We start from the raw sequence: 25,315 nt of genomic DNA, 5'->3' as shown, positions 1-25,315 counted from the left end.
CGGCATGCAAAACTTGGGATCGATTCTTGTTGGATAGATACTGGACCAGATTCTCAGGTGCTGGAAACTGGTCTGGCTTCGCTGACATCATTGAGCTATCCCAATTTTTATACATGCTGAAGTCTTTATTGTTTCAGACTCAAAACTGCAAAGATCACAGACAGAACCATCTAATTTTATTTTTTTCCAAATGGAAAGTTGCATTAAGTCTCAACATATGAAGTGAAACCAGGTATTTCTCTGTAACGTGATTCAAAACAAACTTGATTGCTTTGAAACATATCTTATTTCAGAATAACCACTGAAATATCTGGGAAGCAGCATGAAGGGAACTGCTGCTGAATTCAAACTGCCAGCAAACAATAACAGGGTTCATTTTTCCACAGGCATATCCTAATTGATTAAACCACACAAGAAGCTCCGCTGAAATGGTCACTGAATGTTGAATTCTACCTAATGCTAAAGTAATAAGCTTGTAACAAGGGGATAAAATCTGCTCTCACTTGCATCAGGGTATGTCTAGAATTACCCCAGTTATTTCAATATGCTACTGAAGATGGCAGCCAGAGGAAAACATGCTATAAAGCACGTTTCTGCTTCCACTGTGCTCATTGATTTAAACATAAGCAAAATCAAGCCCCCAACTATATCCAAGAAATATTTTGAACAAAAAGTCAAAGGTTAGGTGAAGTTAATGACCCAAGAAATGCAAAATTTTCCTAAGCCTGTAACCATATTGTGACTTACTGCTACTATAACATGGATTCTTTTTAAAAAATTCCATGCTTTCATCAAATCTTTCTAAAAAGCTAATTGTGGTGCTCCTGTATTCAACATGAAAAATCATTTGTAACAGAAGGATTAAAGAAAGAATTTAAGGCACCTTTGCAAACATTTTTACTACTGTTTTGAATATATTTGTTTTTAAACCAGGCAGTCTCTCTAGATTACATAAATAGGTTTGTTTCGTTAGAATTTTCTTTAATCCTTCTACTATTGATTATATTTCACGTTTGTTCACATACATATTTGTGTATCTGCATACATTTGTGGGTGTGAAAGAGAATTTTTTTCTGACCAACAGAGGTCACTATCTATGAACTCTACATAGACACATCTTAGGTTTTGTCTTCAGGTTTCTTCTTCCTTTTCTCTCTGCGTCATGCTCACATCAAGCTGAGGTTATTAAGGCACGTGGTTTTTGTAAAATAGGGAAAAAGGAAGCCAAGAATCCGGTGTCTCAGCTCTGAAAGTCAGTCAAAATTTTGGCAAATATCCATATAATTTAAAGCCTGACTGAGCCAGAAATTTAACTTTCAAGTTTTTCTTTAGTTTGATGCAAGTTTGAGATCTGAGGCTCTACAGCAAGGAGGTGTGTTCACCTTATTGGGAGCTGTGGAAGCAGAACAAAACTGGCAGGTTTTCGAGTAAGACAAATGTGCACCGTAGACTGACTGGGCAGAGTTCTGTTCCAAAATTCAGACAGACTGAAAATCGAAGAAAGGAAATTTTCAGCTAAGCATAAAATTTCCTAATTGCTAGAATTATTATTGTAGAAGATTCCATGAAAATGAGTTGTTTTACAGCTTTTAAATGCAGATAGTTTTGTCTTATATGAAAATGTATCCAAATAAATATGTATCATCATTTTCTAAGCAGAATTAAAAAAACCTTTATTTTACCAACAATTATTTTCTGTTTACTTACCCTTCACTAGCCATTATAGTTGAACTCCTGAGCTCAGCCGGTTGTCTCTTTTCTCTTCGGCCAGTATAACTATTCTTTGATACAGCATCAATAGATGAAATTCCTTGGTAGTATAAATCTTCTCTATCAAGCATCTTGTCCAAACTGTCAATCAATAAATGGACTAAGCTATCAGCTGTATTTTTCAACATTTTCTCAGCAAAAATACGGAAAAACAAAGGTTGCTATTTATTTTACCAGTTAAGAGCTAAGGACTTTTTACCTGCTGACAGTATTGGAAAAATATATAATACACACACACAAAACCTGATTTGTTGTGCTTGTTTGTATATGTGCACATACATATGCACTTATGTATAGGTAGACATATATGTGCATGTACATATGCATATATCTACACATACATATACACAGAAGCACAGCAAATATGGTCCCTGGAATGTAACTATTATAAAATGCCTAAGTTTATCATTTCAAAATATTTGAGAGGCAAAGATTTTTGTGGGTGATATCTTTTACTGAAAGAAGGCAGGGCACATATGCACCTTATAGACTAAGATATAGGTAGAACACAATCTTTCATGAATTTGAGCTCACTTCATCAGATGCTGTATGAATTCCGATCTTATGTAGTTAGTTTTTCAGGTGCAAATAGACCCTGCCTGACTTCAGACTAAGATGACTACCTACCTCCATCTCTTATTTGGTTTAGCAAATATATATTTGCACACCAAGTCCTTTTTAACATAAGTTACTCTCCCTGGACCTGCATAGGTTGTAGATGGTTTTGTAAGATGTATGCTTGTACGCACCTGTGTACCTCAGGCCAGCGCTAACATTTAAAGATCTAAAATTACTGGGTATTTTTCAGTGATGCCATTCTAATTCATGTAATTAAGACTGTATTACAACTGTCTTTGTAATCCCTGATTTTCAGGCATTTCTGTTCTGTCTACAAAATGTACTTTAGGTGGCAAATTAGTAAGCAAGTCTATAGCTAATTCAAGAGATTCGGAGTCAATCACTAGCATTTAGGGATATCAGTAGATTTATGACGCTCCCCGGAGGACTATGGCTTAGTCATGAATGAATGGATTATCCTGATCCAGAAGTTATAAGGAGATAATCATCATCTGTATATTTAACTCTTTCAGACTGCCATGGCTGAGAAAGCAGAAAACCACTTGAGAGCTGGATTTCTAAAGAGATTTGCAATGTAATATAGAGACTTTAATTTCAATGTCACAGATCTATATATCTTGCTTAAGATAGTGATGGAACCTGATCTGGGAAGTTCTGTGACCTAAAATAGATAAAATGGAGTTAGTGGTCTCAGTGCAGGTCCTAGTGGGCAGGAAGGTATGTTATTCAGCACCATTCTGGCCATAAATAGTGGCAGAGAATGGCTAAAGGAGGCAATGCCTCCACATCAAAAACTGAGTTGCATTATTGGGATAATATGAAAAAATTGCACTGCTGCTGCCCATGCTATCCTTATTCTATGCAAAGGGGCCCTTATTTTCTACTGTTGTCATTTTATCCATTCTGTTGCAAGGCTAATAATTCACTTAAAAACCCAAAAATTTAAATAATGGCCAAATCTTACAGAAAATGGGGTCATAATATTTTGCAGCAATAAGGGGCACACCACAGCCTGGATGGAATGCAAGTCATATTAGTGCATAACACAATGGGGCCCAGATACTGATTAGCAGGGATCCTGGTTTCCCCTGAATAAAAAATTGCAAATTATCTGATAAAACCCCCAAAATCCATGATTAAAATGAAAGGCCACTATATATATATATATATATATATATATATATATATATATATATGTATATATATATATAGGCATCAGTTGAACACAATCTTTTCTTGATATATTTACAATTTTAAAGCAATTTGGAAGCCAGGCAGTGCCTCAATCACCATAATAAAACACATTCTAAATACATATAAATTTTGGTATTTTCTTTTGGGTTTTTATCATGGAAAATCAGAGCTCCCCCTACCCCCTTAGCTCACATAATGCAGGTCTAGGCCCCTCATTCCCAAGCCACAGCCCCCAGCCCTGCTGGTGCCCCTTACTCCCCACCCACAGCCTCCTGTCCCTCTTGGTACCCCTCACTCCCCCCCTTGTCTTATGCAATGTCCTTGACCCCCCCCCCCAGGCCCTGCTGGTGTCCCCCACCCACAACCCCCTGCCCTCCCAGCCCTGCCAGAGGTGGCCCCCGGCTGCCAGGGCTATGGGGCCAGAGACCCATATCCGCAGCCCCCTGCCCCTTGCAGGAGGCGGAGGCTGCTGCAACAGAGTGGAGCATGGAGCCTGACTTCCCCACTGCTGCCTGCATGCTGTGGGCTTTGGTGGGGATGGGGCCGGCTCCCTGCCGCTGCGCACACTCCCAGGGGGCAGGGGAGACCTGTGCCCCCTAGATCTGTGTGTAGCATAGGGGAGGGTATTTCCCACCTTGCAGCCCTCCCCCAGGGCCTCTGTAGCCCAGCAGGTGCCACCCAGTGCTGCAGGGCAGGCAAGGGGCATGCGGCAAAGCCTGTTGCTGCTGTGAGCTTCACGCTGCTCTGGCAAGGTGTCACCCTGTGTGCCCAGCAGCAGCAGGGACAGTGGCATAGGATTGTGCCCCCTGCTGCATCCAGGCAGGCAGGGAAACCTCTCCAGGGTAGTGTGGGACTTGCAATGGCAATGAGCTTCCCCGCATGGCCCACCACTGCCCTGCAGTATCGGGTCACACCTGCTGGGTTGTGGAGCACTGGCAAAGGGCAGCAGGGTGGGGTGCCCAAGCCTGCAGTGGGCAGCCTGCCCCTACCCTGCGCACAGATCTGGGGGGCATGGGTCCCCCCTGCTCCCTCAGGAATGTGCACAGCAGTGGGGAGCTGGTCCCACACTTCTGTCCACTGGATAAACCACCTGCAGCCATATCCTGCTTCCTGCCAGGGCCCTGCAGCTGCACATGGCCCCAGCCCCCAAGCTCTGTGCACCACCCAGTTGGGTGGCAACAGGAGCCCTAGCCGCAGCCCCAGCCCCAGTCCCAGCCCTGCCCTTCCCAACTCCCTCCCTCCCTCTCTATGGGGGCCTCAAACCTCCCCCCACCGAAGATACTTACGGGAGCTGCTCTCTGGGCTGCCTGCCACCCCCTGTCTGGCCACTCTCCTCCCACTCCCCCCCAAGTCCCTTCCAGGCTGACACTCTGCCAGCCTGCAGAGAGCTCTTTGCCAAACTGCAAAATCCATGATTTCTCTGTTAAAATGAGAAATCTGCATTTTCCTTGGGTAAAGGGAGAAATCCACACTTTTCTCTGTTTTCTCATGGGAAATGAAAAACCTGGATCCTTGCTGATGAGGATCCTGAGGCACTACTGGATTATAAATAATAGGAATAATAAAAAAGAGTGTTAAAGTGTTATTGGGTGATTGTGGATATGTAGGAGATTACATAAACATTGGTCACAAATACTGTTTCAGTGTGCCTTAAAGAAAAACAAAAATAAACACATAAAACTTATAATTACTAGGAAAAAATATTTTATCCTAGAGCTTCATCCAAAGACCAGCAGGTAGGGTCAACTATGTAGGGTGTCGATTACTTCCTGCAAAGTGATTTATACTCCATTCCCCATTAATTTAGGTGATAGCAAAGACATTCAGCCTGTTGTGGGAGTGTATTTGAATAAGATACTGCATAACTACTGATACACATTAAGTAAAGGAACAACTAAGAAGTGTACCTTAGATTGCTGGATCATAGGGAAGCACCAAACAAGTTTAAGTAAAGCTGCCGGTTATAAATTTTGCTAGAAACTGTATGCTGTATATTTGCCAGAGCTTCCCATGCATTCAGAAACACAGCAAGTACACAGATCCAAGAAAGTGCAAGGAGAGGATATATGCTTTGTTTCCTTTACTGAATGTGGCGATCCACCAGAATGTTTCAATTACACTGTGGGAAAACCTTTATGGTTGAAATGTCAATGGGTATTTTTGTTTTTGTTACCGCTATGAATATGTATATAGTTTTGTGTGGCATTTCCAAGTGGTTGCTTTCTAAGGAGGGGAGCTCCATTGTTTTTTGAATTTTTGCTAACTGAGTAAAATGGCTGCTCATCTGCTTTGAACTGGAATTTTAAGCTCCCAATGTTTTTGTTTTAGAACTGTCATTGAGCTGGACCTTGGCTTAATTTATTATTATGCTTGTGTTGCCATGGCAAGAGACTATGCAGTAGTAAAACTGCCTGCCTGAATGCTACAATGTTTTTGCCTTCTTCCGAATGGCATAATTTTACTTTGCACATGATACCCTATCTATGCATCATCAAATAATAATTATATCCTTTTCTTAATATTATTTTTTCTTGGTTGACAGTGCAGCTACTCACTATTCCTAGAACACTAAAAGGACCACTATGGGTCAAAGGAAAGGAGGAAGAGAAAAATTACCTGTCCTTTCTTAGTTTCCGTTTTTCTTCTTGTACTGATTTCTAAGAAAACATAAAGCAATTTAAAAAGTAACACTTTTTAAATAAACCCTAATGCATTTTTATGCAAAGGCCTGGATCATAGGCATGCTCAGTATAAGAACTATCTATAGTTCTTACCATGAAATATATGGCTATGAACAACATAATTTATTGAGTAAAAAACCTTGCTCTACACATTTTTAATAGTCTCTGTATCTGTGTATTGTGTGAGGATAAAACTAGTATTTTTCTCCCAGGCATCTTAGGTGCTAATATTATTGGAAAAATGAAATAAACTGTAGGAGGGGAATATCAGAGTTCCAAGGCCCTATGTTTTAAAAATATTGACATATACAGGCCAACATAGGCAGATTTTCTTCTGATACGCTACTTTACTTATTAGCCAATTCCTGGGAGAAGGGCCAGCCCTGTTCTTACTAAAGCCAAAGGAGTTTTTCATTGCCTTTAAGAGAAAAAGACTAGACTATGGTCATACTTAAATCAGCAGTTTACTGATGTTATATCACCCTTGGGATACTAACATCCAAAGCTGCAGAAGAGGCAGAATTATTTGAGAATTTAAATAATTTCTTATCTCTAATAACTGCCTCTCTCTACAGACAATGCAATGCTATGCTGCAGAATTTTTAACAGCACGACACTTACAAAGTAATACATTTTCAAGTGCAGAATGAATCTAATTTTGCTTCCACTTACTAGCATAAAAACCAATGAATTTCAGTAGTTTGAAACCAGCGTGTAAAGAAAATCAAAATTCTTGCCTACAACAACCATACTTAGGAAACTGGCTATTAAGTATAGTACAGGTTTCTGGGTTCACAAGTAAGTGCAGAAAGACAGCTTACCTTTTAAAGTGACAGAATGGCTAAAAATGAACATCAAATAAAGCAAGTGTCGTCTTACAAAAGTTAGTGCAATGACAGGCAAGGTTCTTTGGGTAAATGTGATATCACATTTACCCAAAGAACCTTGTATGCCTCTGTTCTTAGACCAACATGGCTACAACAAACACCCCCAAAACAATTAGTGCAATAAGCCATTTTCTATCCTCAGTCACACCTATGTAACCTTCAAAATCAGCAATCAGGGGTTGCATGGAAGTAAGTGAAAACAATATATAGTTTAACTAATTAAATCTCAACATATGATGTGTGAGATGTCCCAGCTCACACTCTGATCTCTATTTTTATAGACTGGGACCATAAGGTAGAGAGGGGAAGAACAAGAGTTTCAAAAGTACCTGTTCCTATTGGATATCTTAATATTTGGGTACTCAGCTTGGAACTCTTGTGGGCTAATTTTCAGAGGCAAAGAGTGGCAGCTCCCATTGACTTCAAGCGAGGCTAATGGTGCTTGGTACCTCTGAATACTGACTATTCCAAAAATGGAGAGACTACAAATTATGAGATGTTTTTGGGTTTGTTGGTTGCAGCCGTGTTGGTCTAAGGACACAGGCAGATAAGGTTCTTTGGGTAACTGTAATTATCTTTTATTAGACCAACTAAATAGTTGGACAAATGTTCTTTGCAAGCTTTCAGGCATAAACACCCTTCTTCAGGCTTTTGACCCTGATATCACATTTACCCGAAGAAGCTTGTCTGAGATGTTTTTGAAAATTTGTAGTGACTATATCAAGATCAAACAAACCTAGCACTAGGGAGGACATGCCTCCCTGTTAGGTCCCCACATCTTCTTTGCCAGTTAATTTGATGTCATTAAGGTAGACTTTCTCTTTTATTCTTTCTTGCAAATAAACACAATGAATTGATACAGATGTTAATTCCCGCCTTGAAGTTTACTGTTGATATTTAACTTCAAAATAATCAGTTCCCCATTGCACCAATTGCATCACTGTTGAGTTTTTTTCTTGATAAATGAGTTTTCAGAAACTACCAAGGTTTTACTTCTAACTCTTTAGCCCCTGCTTTATGGAGCCTGTCACAGATATTCATTTACTTTAGAACATACTTTTTCCTCTTAAAGTTCTAGATACAGAATTCAGTGTCATGTTTTACATTTGAGTCCTTAGCCTTACAAATCTTGTCTTCTTGAAAACAGATCTGATTCACGTGTACTGATCTTTATTTAAGAATATGATAGCTTGCTTTACATGAGTACAAAACTAGGCCCATGCCTTGCCTTTTTTTAGGTACACAAATCAACCTGTTCCTTAAGGGCCTTTATGATACTTTCCACTGAATAGAGAACCAATTGTCTCAGTCAGTTTGATCAACTGTGCTTTCATTTGCTGTTAAAATCAGCCAATAAGACACACATGCCTCTAGCAAGTGTGTTTAATTGCTCCCATTGTTGAAGCCTTCTAACCTGCTTTTTAAGTTTCCTTTTTTTCTGCTTACTCACTTCCATTTTTACATTTAATGGCAGTAGAGACAAAAAAAGGAAAAGCAGATGTAGATATCTGAACATGGACCAAGCTGACATCTAGTTCCTGTTCTGAATTTTGTGGTACATCCCTTTTCACTGCAAAGCAGCTCCTACTCTCTACTCTAAAGGAATGTCTAGAAAGATACGCCTGGTAGTTTTTATGCACAAAAATTGTCCATCTTACATGCACTAGAGTATAGTATGGGGAATCTTCAGGATTATTTAAAGACTTGGGTCTCCGTGGTCTCCTTGTTGGTCTCTGCTTGGGACGACAGTCCTCTGCATTGCAAGCAACTGTAAGAAAAAGAAAGAGATACTAATGTTCATTTGTTCACAGAATAAGAGAGTTTCATAAAAGCCTGCAGAGGAGACACCCATTTGAAAGAAAGAAAAAAGACCCTTTCAGCTACATATAGTGCTTTTAAAAGATAACCATTTTGCACATTTCTGTGATCATGGTTGACTCTGCATCTGTTAATCCCATCCTCAATTGTGCTCATGAAAACAGACCTTGCCGGAATTGATATAGTTGAACAGACCAATGGTCCATATAATAAACAATGCTATCTGATACTGGCTAATGTTGGATATTTCAAGGAAAAGTGTTAAGAGCTAAGGGCTATAAGAAGCATGCTACATTACATCAGAGAGACTTAAAATGGAGAGATGATGGTACATTCTTCCTCCCAATGTCTAGCAGTTTAATGGTTAGGGTGCTCACCTGCATGTGGAAGATTCAAATTTTCTCTCTACCTGAGAGGGATGACAACTGGGCCACCAGGTATTCTAAGGTAGGTTTCTTGGAATCTTTTCTGCAGAAGCTCTTCCTTTGGACAGTTTTAAACATTTACTGTGTAAAAGTGTGAAAGGATGATTCTGTAGCTTAATGCTTAGGATGGTCCCCTGGGAGTGAATTCCAGTTTCTACTCCAAGGAAAATTTTGAACAAAAGTTTTGCTTTCATTTCAATGCAAATCAAAAACGAACATCCAAATCTTGGATGCACATCTTCACAAAATGGAGACCTTGCCTTTTGGCCTGCTCTAATTTTACAGTTAGAAATTGGTTTCTGAGCTGTCTAGGTTGGCATGGGGCTGTTGGAAAAGCAGAATGCCATGTTCAGCTGGAGACAGTGGCAGTGATGCACAGGTTCCTCCTTCAAGCACCTGCTCCCTGCCTACTTTCCCCCCTGGGGTATCCCCCATTGGCCACACGCAGGCACGGGAAGGGGGAAGGAGGAACTTACACAATGCTGCTGCTGTTCCCTCCCAAGCCTGCCGACCCACTCAGCTGCTCCCTGTAGCCTGGAGCTGGAGAAGGGCAGATGCAGCTCTGGGGCTCCCCCCATACTAGGGACAGTGGAGGTGGCAGGAGGCAAGTTCCTCCTTCCAGTGCCTTCTCCCAGCTAGTGGGGGACACAGTGGGGGAGCAGTAGGGAGCAGTTGTAGGAAGAGGAAATGTGCCCACTGCTGCCACTCTTCACAGAAGAGTTTGGCACCCTGCACAGTGGCTCTTTGCAGCCTGTGACAGGAGAGTGGCACACTTTGGGCCAAGGTCAGCTGGGGACAGCAACAGTGATGGCAGAAGGTGTGTCACCATACAGTAGTGCTCCCTCCCAGCCCGGGATGAGAATAATTGCTCTGGAGCCACCTGGCTTCAACAGTAAAGAAAAGTTAATAAAGCCTCCTTCATATTGGTGCAGTCTCAGGACTATTAGTGCTATTGAAGGTAACATTGTACCTAAAATAGTTTCCAAGGCAATGGATGGAGATAAGGGATGATATGAGGGAACAAGGCCTCTTCATGGATCACTTTGTTTCTCAAGATATTAACATCTTCAGTGACTCCACTTGAATCCCCATTTTTTTCTGCCTGTCAAGACTCTACCTCATAGCCGACTATGAAGGGAACCGCTGGATGGCTATTGTGCTTGGGGAAAGAATCTGTCTCTCAACAATTTTTTCATATTAGTAAACACTGCAAGCATGTTTAAACATTACTGACAGTTCAACTGTAGTGAGTTTTGTCCCATGATCCAGTTATGTCAACCACACAAGTGGGTGAGGTGGGGAAGAATAAATATTATTCTTTAATGGCTACCAGAAAGTTTTATTTTTTTACTCTAGGAAGATAAAAACTATCCTATCTACATGAGCCTTTTAATTAAGGTGGCACAAGCATTTATAATGAGAAGTGATCAGCAATACATCAGAGTTGACTCTGGCAAAATTAGCTGTATAAGTTTTTTGTTATGTGTGATAAATAAAATCTTCTAAAGGTCACTGGTATATTGAAGAGCCAGAAGTAATAATGTTAATTTAAACTGTAGTTGGGTAATGATTACATTTATTGTTTCAGCTTCTTATCTGAAATGCAGACTGTTCCTAATGTAATGAATGGACAATTATCTCTTAACATTTTGCCTTTAAATGAACAAAGGCATTTTTCTAAGTTGGGGCATAGATAATTCACTTAGACAATATGATTTAGATGCAATTAATTAATTTTGCTAAACTGAGATTATATATGATTTATACTTTTTCATTTAAACAGATAGCAGGTCCAAGACACATATCCTGGGACAGACCCTACTCCCATTCATACTATTTTTAAAGGGGTGACATTCATTTGGCTTCAGTAGAGTTATGCCTCATTTACACAGGAGACCAAGGACAGTCAAGCCTCTTTTGTTTCTTTTGTAAACATATCAGGAATATAAATCAGACATGAGAACTAAAATTATACAACTAGCTTATTTACATTTAAAACTCCTGCATTCAATTTTCAAAAATTGTTTCTGAGGGATTATGATGTTTTAAGGAAAATTTGGAAAAAAGTAGGGAAAATTTGGAGCACAAGGAGAAGCACAAGAAAGACGATCTCTCATATCTTCCACTTTTTAAAAATCTTCTAATAAAAGAGCATATGTACTATTATGCCATTCATTGTCTTATTTGACATATCATTTTCAAAGATCCAAAGTATTTTAGATTAACACTAGTCTGGTTGAAATTAGCTGTGAGTGTTACTCTTCTTCCTAACTGCACTGAAAACTCAAGTAAGAAATGTCTTTAAGGGTCAGAAGGATCTCAGCAAGAAAATTATCTGTGATTATTGAAAATTATGTTGCTAAAGAGTACCATTCTTCACTAGTAGTGAAACCATTTGAAAAATCTGCCAACAGGCACGCCTACATTACATTTTACATGCCCATATTTAATTTTCACTTGATTGCTCCATGGATGTGATGGAAGTTCAAAGGTCTAGAGTATGTCCCCTCTTATTTTCTTCCACACTTTTGAATCTCCAGTATTTGGAAATGCTGATCTCCTACCCTCTCTCCAAACAGAGATTTATTTTCATGTCTTCACTGTCACTGGGATTAAGTATTACTCTTGCAAGGTCCATACAGACTGCTATTTGTGCTACCAGCTGCTACTGAACATTTCTCTTTCTATATAGCCATTTTTGTTATTTACCACAGAGTCTGAGTTTGCAGTTACTACAGTAAATCAGAGGGGCAAACTTATAGGATAAATTCTGCTTTGAGTCATGTTGGTATAACTCAGAAGTAATGGAATAACTCCAGATCAGAGGGACACTGGTGTAACTAAGAGCAGAATTCGGCCTTTAGTAATTGAGATTGGGATACTAGCAGAAATGCACTTGGTCTGACGAGTTTTACATGCTGCACTGCCAATATCAGTAACTATTAAAAGATTTTAGGAGGAGAGAATTATTATTTTGGGAGACAGCAGGTCCTTTAAGAATATAACCCTGACTTCTTCACATTGCAAAATCCTGAAAAAGTTTATATAGGAGCCTGGATATATTCTTGAAGTTTTCCAAGATGAAATCAATGATGTTACCTCAAGGATGAATTTAGCCCTCTTTGTCTTAGTGGATATGCAATTTGTGATGAAAGGATTTCTTTTTGCTCCATTTTGTGAGTTCTTTGCTAATAAAATACAGATACTATAGCAGGTATTTGTACTACTGGAGAACTAATTGCATAGAGTAATAAAATCTGCTTTTCGTTAGTCGCCAATACTTCCAGACAAGGTTTACTTAATTAGGGCCAAGGCTGAAAGGCAAATTAGACACCTGAACCTGAGAGATGGCGAATTTTGTGTGCTTGTTTTCTAGACAGTCAGTAGAGTCCTGCAGCAGGCAATGAGGCAGAATGCATGAGTAGAATTATTCACTTATTAATATGTCAATTAAACAGCTTCTTAACTCCATTACACAGGAAAGATTTCCTCATGTTTTCATGTCTCTTCAGAGTAAATTATAACATGTCCTAATTTTGTCGAAGGTTTCAAGTGCATCTAAGATGATCTGACCATCTGGGCTATTTTTCTGTATATATGGCTATCTAACCCAAATATTCATAGAGGACCTGTCACCGGAGTACTCAGGTGCAACCGATGCTCCTACAGAATTAAAGAAACAGCATAAAGATTGTACAGCTTGATTCATTCAGAGTTAATTTGTATGTGTTTTGATCAAGGCAATTTCCCTAAAAATTGCAGCAAGCACCTGTACACTTGTGTGAAATACTGAGGTATGAGATGACTAAAAAAAGAAAATCTTGAATAAGGATGAGTTGGTACCATCAGTCCATTAGGTGCACATATGCACATGCTCACATACACAATAAAGTGTTATAAAGTGTTATCACTGGCACATTGTTCATTTTTAATAGTAAGTGTCACAGGAAAGTCATATATTTTCACTTCCATCAAAGGGTCGCCAACTTGAAAACACTGATTTATGCCACTTGAAATCTGCAATGCCAAGTATTTTGGTAGCATTAGATCTGGTCTGAGGATCTGGCAGTTCTCAGGGTAGCTGACTGTAAAAAGCTATCAAACCTGAATTCATGCCTCACATTAGAAGATCTATTTTCACACTTGCCCAGAACGAAGGGCTCAGTCCTATACTGAAGAGCTTCAGATTCTAGTCTTTTCAATGGGAGTTGATAGTAGTCAGGATTGTGCCCTGATTTCAACAAGTTTAGGACTAGTACAACTTTCAGTTCCTTGATAGATATCAAGGCCCTGATTCTGACTGACTCATGAGCTGAGGAGACTGGTGGGGTAATGTGGCTGTATATACTCTTTCTGGTTCCCCATATTTCATACCCTGCCAGGGATCTGCTCTATTTCTAGCATAAACAGGAGATTCCAGAGAGCAGTTTTAATTCACACATGACTGCCATGGCATTGAAAGGACCACTCCTGGACAGCAAAGGTACTTGAGCACATCCCTTTTTCCCAGCCAGGGCTCAAAGGTTGGGGATATATACAGAGAGCAGTGATTTTCAATCTGGGTGCCCCAGAACCCTTGGGTGCTATGAGATCCTTTTATGGTGTTACAATGTGCCACATATTAGCACTGTTTCATGTGCAAACACCTGCACATGATTTGCAAGATAAACCCAGAGATTTCAAATAGGAATCCATAGTGTCCAAAACATTCCAACAAGTCATGGTATTTCTGAATTCTTTGCAACAGAAGAATTGTTCCACTACTTCTCTGCAGTCAACAAATGAGTGAAAACTAAGAGCTGGCATTTTCCAAGGGATGCCTTGAGTGAAATAATGGGTGCTCTGAGTCTAAAAAGGTGAAGAACAATTGGCAAAGGGTAAAGGGCTGCTTTGCTGACCCTATGCTACCTGGAGATTTCCCCCTACTTTCAGAGATTTCCTAAGAAGCTATTACAATTACATTCAAACAGCCTAGACTAAGAGGAATATCCTCAAAGCCTGCAACTCTGCCTTGGCTTTTTGCAGTGGGCTAAGTTCTCAGCTATACCAGAGCATCTCATGAACAAGCATGGGCCTGCAAAGGGTGGCACTGAATGGACATTTTGCACTCATGGGGACTTCAACTTAAAAGCAGAAAATTCCTTAGTGGAACTTTAGTACTTGATTTTTCATTTAATGCATGCAATGACAGGCAGAGTCATTATCATGGAAAGAGGTACGTTTTGCTATCCCTGCTGGTGAACAATCCATGGAGAATATTGTTCATTTCAGGAGGCTTGCACAGGTTGCTTTGTGCAATTTTATAAAACTCAACAAAATTTTACTTACAGTCAATTTAAAAACCCTGCTGATATAAAATACCTGTAGCAGCTTCTACTCAGATTTTCATATTGCAGCTTTTACATTTTTATTAAATGAATATTTTTAAAGCTTTTTAAGTAGTTGGCACAAGCATGCCATCCAGGTGATCTGCAGCTCTTTGCCTTCTGTAGTTAGCAAAACTCATTATCTGGAAACATACTATAAAAAGTTATCCTTGGAGCTCCTAATTTGTCAAAATGAACAATGCCAATCTATTTCTAAAGGCAGGCATATTTCAGTTTGGCATACAAAATACAGTTATAGAGTCATATGTTACAGCTGTACAAGGACAGATTAAACCAGTGAAGTTGAAGAAAATGTGTGCAATTATCATTTAAACCATCATAGTAATTATATACATCTAACTGTCTTCTGATTTACAGACAGACAAAAGATCAGCATTCACTGCTATCCACTGATTAATGCCCTGGCTGGGAATGGGATAGTGTGCTGCCCAGTGTGAAAACTGTACTAAAAACAAAATCATTGGTTTAAAATATGTCAGAAAGATGGCAAGGTTTTTTCCCTTTTTGATAAATGGTATGTCACTTCTTTCCTCCTTAGACATTCAATAGGTAGCCTAGGTTATTAGCTCAATTTTTCCTGGAGTTTCCCAGGGTTTTTTTTTTATGAAGAAAAGATGATAATTTAGTTTTAGGCAGTATTTTTAAGTAACTGATGTATCTACATCTTCATTGTCTTTTAGGCTTCATGGTCATTACACATCGGAACAGTGAGCAATAATTAAAGGCAAGGAGATAGCAGAATAGGAGCATTTTTTACTAATTTAGTCTGGTGCATTCATGAAGAAAAAAAAGAAGAGAAACCTGGAATGCTGCTAATTTTTGTAAGAAGTAGGGCCAGATCTACAAAGAGATCTAGGTGGGGTGATGTACAAACTTACCACATGTAGCATCCAAGTGTCTGGCTCCCAGCATGGAAGTTAAAAACCTGATATACATACTTTAGCTCCCTAGACAGTGGATGTGGAGAGTTAGGTGTCTAGGAAATGGGTTTAAAACAGCAACCACACTGAGCAAGGGGATACCTTAGCCAGCTAATAGGAAACACTGAATAGAGGAGTATATCTAAATTCTTATCCATCTTCCAGAATGAGGAGATTCTGTGTAAGTCTGGGATTCACAGCTTGAAATTCTTTCCTGGACTTAGATCTCTAAATTGTCCTTTTTGGTAATGGGAGTCTGGTTCACTCTTTTTTTTAAACCACAGCTGGCAGAGGAGGTGTGGGAAGTGCCTTTGCTACAATAGCCAGTGGGTTAGACTACTGCCCCAGGAGGTGGGAGACACTGGTTTTAGGACCTCCTCAGCTTGTGGAATTAAAAAAAATCTCCCACATGCTGGGGTGGGAGGAAGGGTGCCATAAGCACCAGGCTAGAGGCAGAGCTGGCAGAGGGCACTCCCCACCCCTTCTGTTGAAGTTGTGCCACTCTGCAGAAATAAAGGGACAAATGCAAGATTCATGGGGCCAGAGTGTTTCAGCAAGAGGGAGCAGGACTCTAGCTTAGGGCACCTACTGCAGAGTCCTGGTGTCTGGTCACTGCATCCAGGGTTCATTCTGAACTTTGCATAAAATGCACAAACATCAAGGAGTAGACTCCAAGACTCCCTCCTGCTCCCTGCCTGCCTCTCAGATGAGTACTCTCAGTAGAGGGAAGTAGTATTGTGCTAACTCTTCTCTGGCCCTATTAATTTTTCATTCATAGCTGTGCAGAGGCCAACCTGGAAGTCTAAGCATTCTATGGGTGGCAGAAGATGTGGGCTTGAACCCTGAAGAATGCAGGTCTCTCACCACATCATCAAGTGCTCTAACTACTAGGCTACTAGGCAAAAGGTGGGCAGTCATACTGCCATCTCCATTTCAGTTTTCTTTTTGGATGAAATTGGTCATGACTGCTGTATTTTGTGGCAACACTGGTAGGGTGCAGTGAATGGTCTCTGTGACTCTACCCAGGGGATGTACATGCAGAGGTGCCAAGTTTGTGAATCCCAAATAAGTTTAGGTGGTAGACGGCTCAGTTTAGTCAAGTAGAGGGAGGTGGCAGGAACAGGAGGTGCATCTATGCATACGCAGTAGCAAAATTCAAGGCAACTGAGGACTTTAACTGGCAGAAACATAGATGCCTATGACTTCTCAGTACCTGACTGGTTAGGCAGGTATTTACAGCAGGTACTACCTGATGTGAAGGGTTATATCCTGGCAAAGTCCCACTTTAGCATCCTAAATGTGTTTTTCCTTTTGTTTTTCCCCATCAGAGCCTAGGTACATAAATCAACAGTGGACTATTTTTCTTATGTAATATGTACACCTATCTTAGATAATATGTAGCCATAATAAATGAAAAGCTATCTAGGATACCTGGGACTATTGTTAAGCATATGTACACCTTTTTGAAGTTGGTCTTGGATACAAACTAACTGGCTTTCCAGCCTGGTAATAACTACTAATCTTTTTTCTTCTTTTAATATCTTGCATATAGATTGAAGCTGGACAGGAAATAGTTTTCCCATCCTGAGAACATTTTCAAGAGTTCAATATTTTTCATGTGTCACATCAAGCAAAAGACCCATGACAGACTGTTCCCAGTGCTTCTGGCACTCATATGGGATGGAGCTTCAAGTTGTTCCCATCATCCACCTACATCATAGCTGAGTGCCTTAACTACCAGCCCTTTAGCTTTTCTCAAGATTGGAAGAAAAGTAGATTTCATAATTCATTTTGGGGGGTGGGTGGGTGGGCTGGGGAATGGAGGGGGAGAAGCACTTCATACTTAATGCAATTCTAGAATTCACAACTCCCCATTACAGGCTTTAATTCAGGAAACTTTTGCCGCACTTGCAACGGTCATTATCTGTCAAAAGGCATCTTTATTGTATTCGCTGTGACAGCCTGACTTAAGTAGGAAATGCTTGGGTCAGCAATGAAGTGTGTGCAAATACGACCAAACTGAGACTGATCTAAGTAAATACAAGGTCAGCTGAGCTGTGCTCCTGCTCCAAGTGTTCATTCTATCCATGATGTGTGCTTAGTGATCTGATATAAAATCAACACATTTGAAAATAAGGATAACGTCAATTTTAATTATCAGTATTGCATAAATTAGATAATACTGGCAATGAAAATGCAAAACATGCTTTGCACAATTAATTGCTCATCATTCTCATCATAAAGTATTTATGACTTCTCCAAGGGCCTCTCAGAGAAACACTGCGAGTAGTATGCTGCATCAACATTTGTGGCATTCAGTGTTCACAAGCCAATGTGGGGGCTTGTTTTACAATAAGCAAATATGTTCTTTCAGTTCCCAGGAGTTGGATTAATTTTAGCTTCATATTTTTCTAAATGAGAAAAACCCATATTTTCATTAAAGAAAAATCAGTGGCAAGTACCTTGAGGCTATACTTCTATGTCACTGGTGAAACAAGGTGTGAGATGGGGCATGGATGGGCCCATTATGGTTATGCCTTCTGCATGAGGAAAAGGCGGAGTGTCTGCTGGATGGCATGAATCCACTAACTTTAGGGGTCTGGAGACTGCACTAAAGCAGCCCTGGTGGCCTGGAGAATCTGGCTTTATCTGGTCAGTGTTGAGTGCTTATGGTAGTTAGCAATTTTAAAACTTTATTTGGTGGTAGGTAGCAATTCTTTTCCAGTTACATTCACTGGGAGACTGGGGTAAGTACAATTTACTTCAAAATCCAACTGGTAGACATGGATGGGTGAGAGCAGGCAGCCGGCAGGTGCAGGCCAGCCCTGATGAGTCAGCCGTTTTAGATCCAGGCCCTCGGGGCTGAGGGGGCAGTCTGTTGGTGGCAGCTGGGGAGCAACAACTCCCGGCTGAGCTGCTGCTCCGAGCGCCCTGGAGGAACGGGAGGAACTGTGGGGATGGCAGGAGGTTCCTACAGGCCCAGTGGGGTCCAGAGCCCCAGGAAGAAGGCTTCAGCCTAGTGAGAACAAGGCCTAGCTCAAGCATGGGTCTAACAGCTGGTAGGTCTACAGAAGGGGCCAGGCAAACCCCAAGTAGATCTGGCTGGGGCAGACCCAGGGGCTCTATGGTGAGGCCCAGGAGGGACCCCTTGGGAGTATGGGGGTCGGCAGCTGCTAAACCGACTTTCTGATTCCTTGCACTGGTCACTGCAAGAGGGCCAGGCCTGAAAGGCTGAAGGGCAGTTATGCCCAACACAAGTGGCAGACCAGGGCCAAGGTGAGCTATCTGGCACCCCGACTGGCCTGGAGGTGAGGCCAGAGCCCATACGGGCTGAAGAACCCTTTGATGAGGGGGACATCACAGCCAAAGAGGGTAGGGGCCATCCAGCATGCTGGCAGTTATAATAGTGGAGTGGGGTCAGAGTGAGAACTGGGCCCGAAGAGAGAGAGCCCAAGGAGAAGCTGTAATGAGGGAACTGGACCAGGGCAGGTAGGCCTGCTTGGTCCTGGGTAAGACTGAAAACTGCACCCTGCCAGGGAAGGGCGGTCTGGTGGGGCTGTCCATGGTGAGACAGTCCCCCAGAAATGCCAGGCCAGTTACCTCCCTGGTGAAAGGCGTGTGGGGTGCCTGATAACCCCAGCCCCCACCATCTGGTGGGTCATAATGACCACAGGGTAGTGGGGCCAGGAATGCCCATGCGAGGGGTATCTGAGCTCATGGGGGTGTAAGACCCCAGTAGTGGAGCCAGGTACACCTATTGAGAGGCACCTCCACCTCTGGGGGTGTAATACTCCAAGGCCACAGCATAGGGGCAGAGTGTGGGTCCCAGAGAGGGGGCAGCTAGGCCTAGGTAAGTCTTCAGACACCTGAGGCTGCAAGTGGGCCTAAGGCCGAGTAATTGGCCCTAGCGAGGGAGAGAGAGTAAGAGTCACCCAACGAGGGGCTTCGGGTCAGAACTCCGTCCACGGCAAGGTGAAATGACTGGTCACTGTTTGGATGAAGGTCACGAGAAGGCCCGAGAGGCTGTGTGCCAGCCAGCCAAGGCATATGAGTAGGCAAATGCAATGGCTTATGAGAGCCGCTTAAGGGAGCAGGGAAGGTTGAGTGTGGGGCAGTGTGTAAGAGGCCCAGTAAGAGTGGGTGGTGTGCATGAGGCCCATTAGGGTAGAGAGAAAGGGTGAATGTATGAGGCTAAGCAGGGGGCTGAGTTTGGCCTGCCCATGAGTTGGAGTTGAAAGTAATTGAAAAGGAGACATTTGCAAGGCATGGGACATGATAATGGGAGGTCGGAGTCATGTGTAAACCCCTAGGCATTGGGGTCTTAAATGGGCAGTCTCCTGCTTTATTACAACCATTTTTCATTACGTCAATGGTGTGGCAGGTGAGACTGGGCAGACTGCCCTAGACAGGCGGGTGTGCCAATACTGTGACTAGGCCTGGGAGATTGCCCCCTGTCACAAGTCACAATGGGGTTTGGCTTGGTGGTTTTCCTTAAGGAAGTAGAGCATTAACTAATTTATTAGCCTAACAGTTGGCCGGAAATGAGCAGGCTGAAAGAATTAATTTGGGTTGAAACTGAAGATAGAGGTTTGAAGGTTTGAAGTCATGAGAAAAGCTATAGCTGCCCTTTTATATGAACTTGCATAACTTCATGCTTGGTTATATCGTCTTAATAAAGTTGTGTCCTTCATCGCTTATTTTTTCTAGGGATGCACCCACTTATCCCTCAAATATTGCACTAATTTGCCAAGGTGATGTTGTTAGCAATGTAATCAAAATTACAAACATTTTTTTTTAGATTACGAATGTTCTTCCAAAGAATCTATATGAGCATTCTTGAAAAGAGCAAGAAATAAGAACTTTTTATGTTTGTGAAGATGAATATGCAGGGCCTTTTGCTGTGTAATGAATGCTGGAAATCATGAAAGCATTATTATAGGTGACATTTTTCCAATGGGCAATTAAGTGTACCTGAGTCAAGCAAACAAAAAACCCAGTTTTCTTTTCTTGTCTTTTATTTAACAAGATAAAAGCAGGGCTTTTTGTGTGTATCAGAATTCTCAGATGTTATATTCCTCATAACTGCATTTGGTGCACAAAAGAATCAAGTACTGCCATGTCACAGGTGCACGTATTTGTCTGGAGAGAGTAGAAAGGAAATAAATCCTCCTTTTGTTTAAAACCACACGTGCTTTTCTTGGTGAAAAATGGATTCCATTTTATTCAAGAAAGGGCAACATCCTGGTTGCAATGTAATTAAATGAGAGTTTCACCATTGTTTTAAATGGCACCAGGATTTGGCTCAGAGGAGTGTATGACATTCCTTATCCCCATGTTCGAAATGATGTGCTGTAGTACTTCTCATCAGGGTTACCACAAAAAAACCCATGCCATTTAAAAGGAAAAGGAGAGAGTGGATAAAGCCTAGATTGTGGCATTGTAGAGAGAGAGACACTGGTAAGTTAAGGGAAAATGTTCAAGAATATGAAAGAGAGTAAAATGCCTTACACCCATTTACTTTAATCAATTGGGTGCCTAGCTTCCTTTTGTGTCGCTAAAAACCTCCAACTGGATCTCTACCATATGAACAATATCCTAATTCTATTGGTTGCAGTGGAGTTATTCTAGATTTAGACCAGTGTAACTGAATGGCAGGAACATGTAGGTATATTTCCATCTGAGTTATCACTTTTAGCTGATAAGATCATTCTCTGACTAGCAAAACAAATCTCGTTTTCCTCCTTTTCCTGATCCTGTCTTTCTGCATTCAGTGGAGGACCAATTCCTGCCTTCCAATGATATGGCCTTTAATTCTATATCAGTTAAGGAATTAGCCTCATACTGTCAAAACAGTAAAATTTAATCATGAATTCAGCATAAACCTACTAATCATTAATGCCAGTATGTCTAGAATGAAAGAAGCTCCCAAACTCCTGGCATGGAATTTTCCATTTTAGGTTTGTTTTCTCTTGAAAGCTTCAGTCTCTGAAGTGTGCTGCAGTAGATAGCAGGGGATTTACAGAGTCACCTTAACACTTACGGGGTTTGGCTCTCAAGTACACCAGCATGCTTTTACATCACTAGGGCAGTGGGAAGGGCGGAGGTAAAGTGCATGTAATTAAGACCCTCTGTATATGGAGGGTGTGTGTAAATGGGTCATAGTACAAATACAAATCAGTGGAAATAGTATACCATGCTTTGAACAATGAGGGATAAATTTTAAGTCTGGGCTATGTCCTAAACCTTTGATGTGCTGGAAGGATTGGAAATTCTCCCATTAGGCCAGGCAACCTGAAAAAATAGAGGGTTTTTTTTTCTGACAGCTCCTCATGCATCTGTCCATGTGGGAAAGAGCACAACAGAAGATCTTCTTACTCACATCCTTAACCTCTACTCCTCACCTTCCCACTGCTTACCTCATCTGCCTCATCTGTACTAAGATAAAGGGAACCCTCAATGGATCAGGGCTCCCTGTTGTGCAGGGGGTATGCCAACACCCATGGCTTGCCAAAAAGGCTTCCTCTGGTTTCACAACATAACTGCACCAGTAACAAAGCAACTATAACAATGGATTCAACTAATGAAGTATAAAAAGGGAATAACAGTATTAATGTCAGTCAACAGTTTTAAGGAAAATACATTTTGGCAAACACAACTGTTCCATGGACAGACATTATATTTTTAGCACAACACATACCCTTGTTTGCCGCTGCTCTTGTAGTAGTGGTGCTGATGGGAACAGGGGCTTCCACTACTACCAGTGCTCTAGCGGCAGTGAGGGGAACAGGCCCACTGCTGCTGCCACCACTGCTGCTAAAAGAGTACCAGCATGAGCCCCTGTTCCTGTGGCAGACCTTCTCACTCCCACGCTGTCATGAGAACACCAAAGAGGTGCTCTTTCTGCAGGGACTGTGGCAGCTCTTCCTGCTCTGGTAATGGCAGCGGGAACAGCTGCCATGGCCACCACAGAAATGCCAGGAAGCATTGCTGCTCACTGACAGCCCACTGGAGAGTGCAGTCTGTAAGTCAGGGTGACCAACTTCTCAGTGGCCAGAGGCTGAAACCCACATAGTCTGCATAGGGAGGGGGCCACACACTACAAGGGCTGCAATAGTACAGGCTGAGGGCTCCCCTGTGGGTGGCTCCCCCACCATTGCAGATCATGTGCGGGGAGCTGCTCCACTGTACACACAGACACCGACAAGCTACCAACTCACTAGCTGTGGGCACACACACCATGCCACTCCCTCGGACAGGTGCAGAAGGTGGAGGGACAGCTCAGAGATCCTGGCTGCTGCTGCAGCCAGAGCAATAGGGGGAATCTGGGAGGTAGCTGGGAGGGAGCCCAGAGGATTGAGCCTTTGCAGTCCTCATGTGGCCTGTGGCCACCAGTTGGACATCCCTGTTGTAAGTAATCAGGCTTACTGACTGGCTCTCAAAGTGGCTGGCGGGGAGCAAAACAGCAGTCTACTATTGACCCCAGGTTCGAGAATGTGCCTTTGATGTGATTTTTGTCATCCTCCAGCCAGGGGACTGTGCACATGTGTACACCCTTAGAGCACTATATTTCTGTAGTGCTACAGAGTGCGGAAGCACTTAATAGTGCAACCACTGAATGTTTGTCTACAGCCTATGTAGCCGCAATATCCTTAGGCTTTTGTAAGGTGGTTGATTTAAGGCTCACATAGTCTCATGCAATGCTGGCACAGCAGATGCTGAATGGATTAGGTATGGACTGAATAACAGATATAAAGAAATGATAGCCAATGAAGTATCACCATTGAATGGAGGGGTTCTAGTGGGGTTCTGCAGGAATGGTCCTGAGCCTAATAATACTTAAGATGTTCATTACTGTTCTGGAACAAATATAAAATCAGTGCTGATGAAATCTGCAGGTGACACAAAGATTGGCAGCAAGACAAACAGGACATGGCAGTCATACAAAGTGAGCTGGATTGCTTAGTAACCAAGGCCACTTCAAACAAAATGAGTTTTAGTGCTGCCAAAGGCAAAGCTATGCAGCTAGAAACAAGGGTTGCAGGCCAGACCTGCCAAAAGGAGGCTCTGCATCCTGAGAAACACTGACTTTAGAATATAAGAGTTATAGGGGACAAGTACATCAACATGAGCTCCCAGTGTGATGTTGTGACCTGAAGGGTTATTGCAATCATTGGATGTGTTCATGAGGTGAGACCCAATGACCTAAAAAAACTAGAAATAGGAAACACTGCCAGGGAATCCCTCTGTGGATGGAACATTTGCTCCTGACAAACAACAAGACTGAAGATTACCTGACTGACACATGTGAGGAGAAAGTTGACCATTTGTTTGCTTTTCTTTGGATATAATCACAGGCGTCAGCTGATGTGACAAAATCATTTCATTCAATTTTTGTTGCAGTGCTATGTAGTCTTCAGATAATTTTGATATCTAAAAAAAAATATATATATAGAGAGATTAATTTCTATGTTTCAAGATAAAAACAAAGGTTAAAATTTGCAGATGGGACCATAAGACAAACAGAGGCTAGAGAAACTGCTCCTATGCACTATGCTGCTGCTTTGTGAAAATATGAAATAATCCCATCACAGCAATGTATGAAGCACCACATTGGTAAGAACAATTGGCAACCTGATTCTGCAAGCTGCTCTGTGCAGTCTTCCACCTGTGAGTCGATGAAGCCCTGCTGAAGTCAGTCGGTGCAGAGCAGCTTGTACAAATGGGTCCTATAACCAGGGGTGGATCCAGGGAGGGTGCACTGGTACACTTGCATCCCCCTTTGATTCCTTCTCCACCCAAAGTATAAAACCAACTGCAGCAGCATTTCTAGTCAGGCAGCGCTAAGGGAGTCAACTGACTTCATGGCTTTTTAATAATCTACCCGATCCCTTCTAAACTCTTCATTCTACAGGTGTCAGTGACCCTGTCTTCTTTTTAATGGTCTTCATATTTCACCAATCAAGCTAGCCTTTGTTCTGAAATTCTGCTGTCTCTTAGCTGCTCCTGCTAAAGAAGCTCCTGTTTCACAGCCTGGCAGACTGTTTTTATCTCATTCCAATTAATTTATATTTCTCAGTTTCATAGTTGGTAGGGTAGGAAGGGACCTGAGCAGATCATCAAGTCCAACCCCCTGCCTTGGCAGGAAAGAGTACTGGGGTCAAACAACCCCTGCAAGGTGTTCATCCAGCCTCCTTTTAAAGACCCCTAGGGTAGGGGTGAGCACCACTTCTCTTGGAAGTTGGTTCCACATCCTAGCTGCCCTGACTGTGAAGTAGTGCCTCCTGATGTCTAGTCTGAATCTACCCTCTGACAGCTTGTGACCGTTATTTCTTGTCACTCCTGGTAGTGCTCAGGGGAACAGGGACTCCCCCAATGCCTGCTGGTCCCCTCTGACTAGTTTGTAAATGGCTACTAGATCCCCCCCTCAGCCTTCTCTTGTGGAGGCTGAACAGGTTCAGGTCCCTTAGCCTCTCCTCGTAGGGCCTGCCCTGCTGGCCCCTGTCCAGTTGGTGTCCAGGGCTGATAGCCTGCTCACATCTCCTCCCCACCCCTCTTCCCCACAGTGTTGTTGCCTATGAAAACTCATGTCTCTCTGAACCAGGTAGTTTCTCTGGTGCCAGCCTCCCCTACCTTCTGCCAGACAGTGTGAAGGAT

General features: G+C 42.0%; 1 protein-coding gene across 2 annotated transcripts in view; it reads right to left on the bottom strand.

The window, feature by feature from the left end:
* Nucleotides 1–25,315, bottom strand: part of MYO3A (myosin IIIA) — a 270,931-nt gene that overhangs the window by 1,703 nt on the left and 243,913 nt on the right. For both annotated transcript variants that reach the window (XM_059729090.1, XM_019497913.2), the window contains 4 exons: nt 23,953–24,091; nt 8,770–8,879; nt 6,160–6,200; nt 1,708–1,851 (listed from right to left, as the gene is read on the bottom strand). In XM_059729090.1, coding sequence (XP_059585073.1) covers nt 1,708–1,851; nt 6,160–6,200; nt 8,770–8,879; nt 23,953–24,091 — 434 coding nt within the window. The remainder of the gene's footprint in view (nt 1–1,707; nt 1,852–6,159; nt 6,201–8,769; nt 8,880–23,952; nt 24,092–25,315) is intronic.

This window comes from Alligator mississippiensis, chromosome 5 (genome assembly GCF_030867095.1).
Source record: "Alligator mississippiensis isolate rAllMis1 chromosome 5, rAllMis1, whole genome shotgun sequence".
NCBI classification, from domain to species: domain Eukaryota; kingdom Metazoa; phylum Chordata; order Crocodylia; family Alligatoridae; genus Alligator; species Alligator mississippiensis.
Note: the sequence above shows the minus strand (reverse complement) of the source record. Positions and strands in the feature narration are given on the sequence as shown.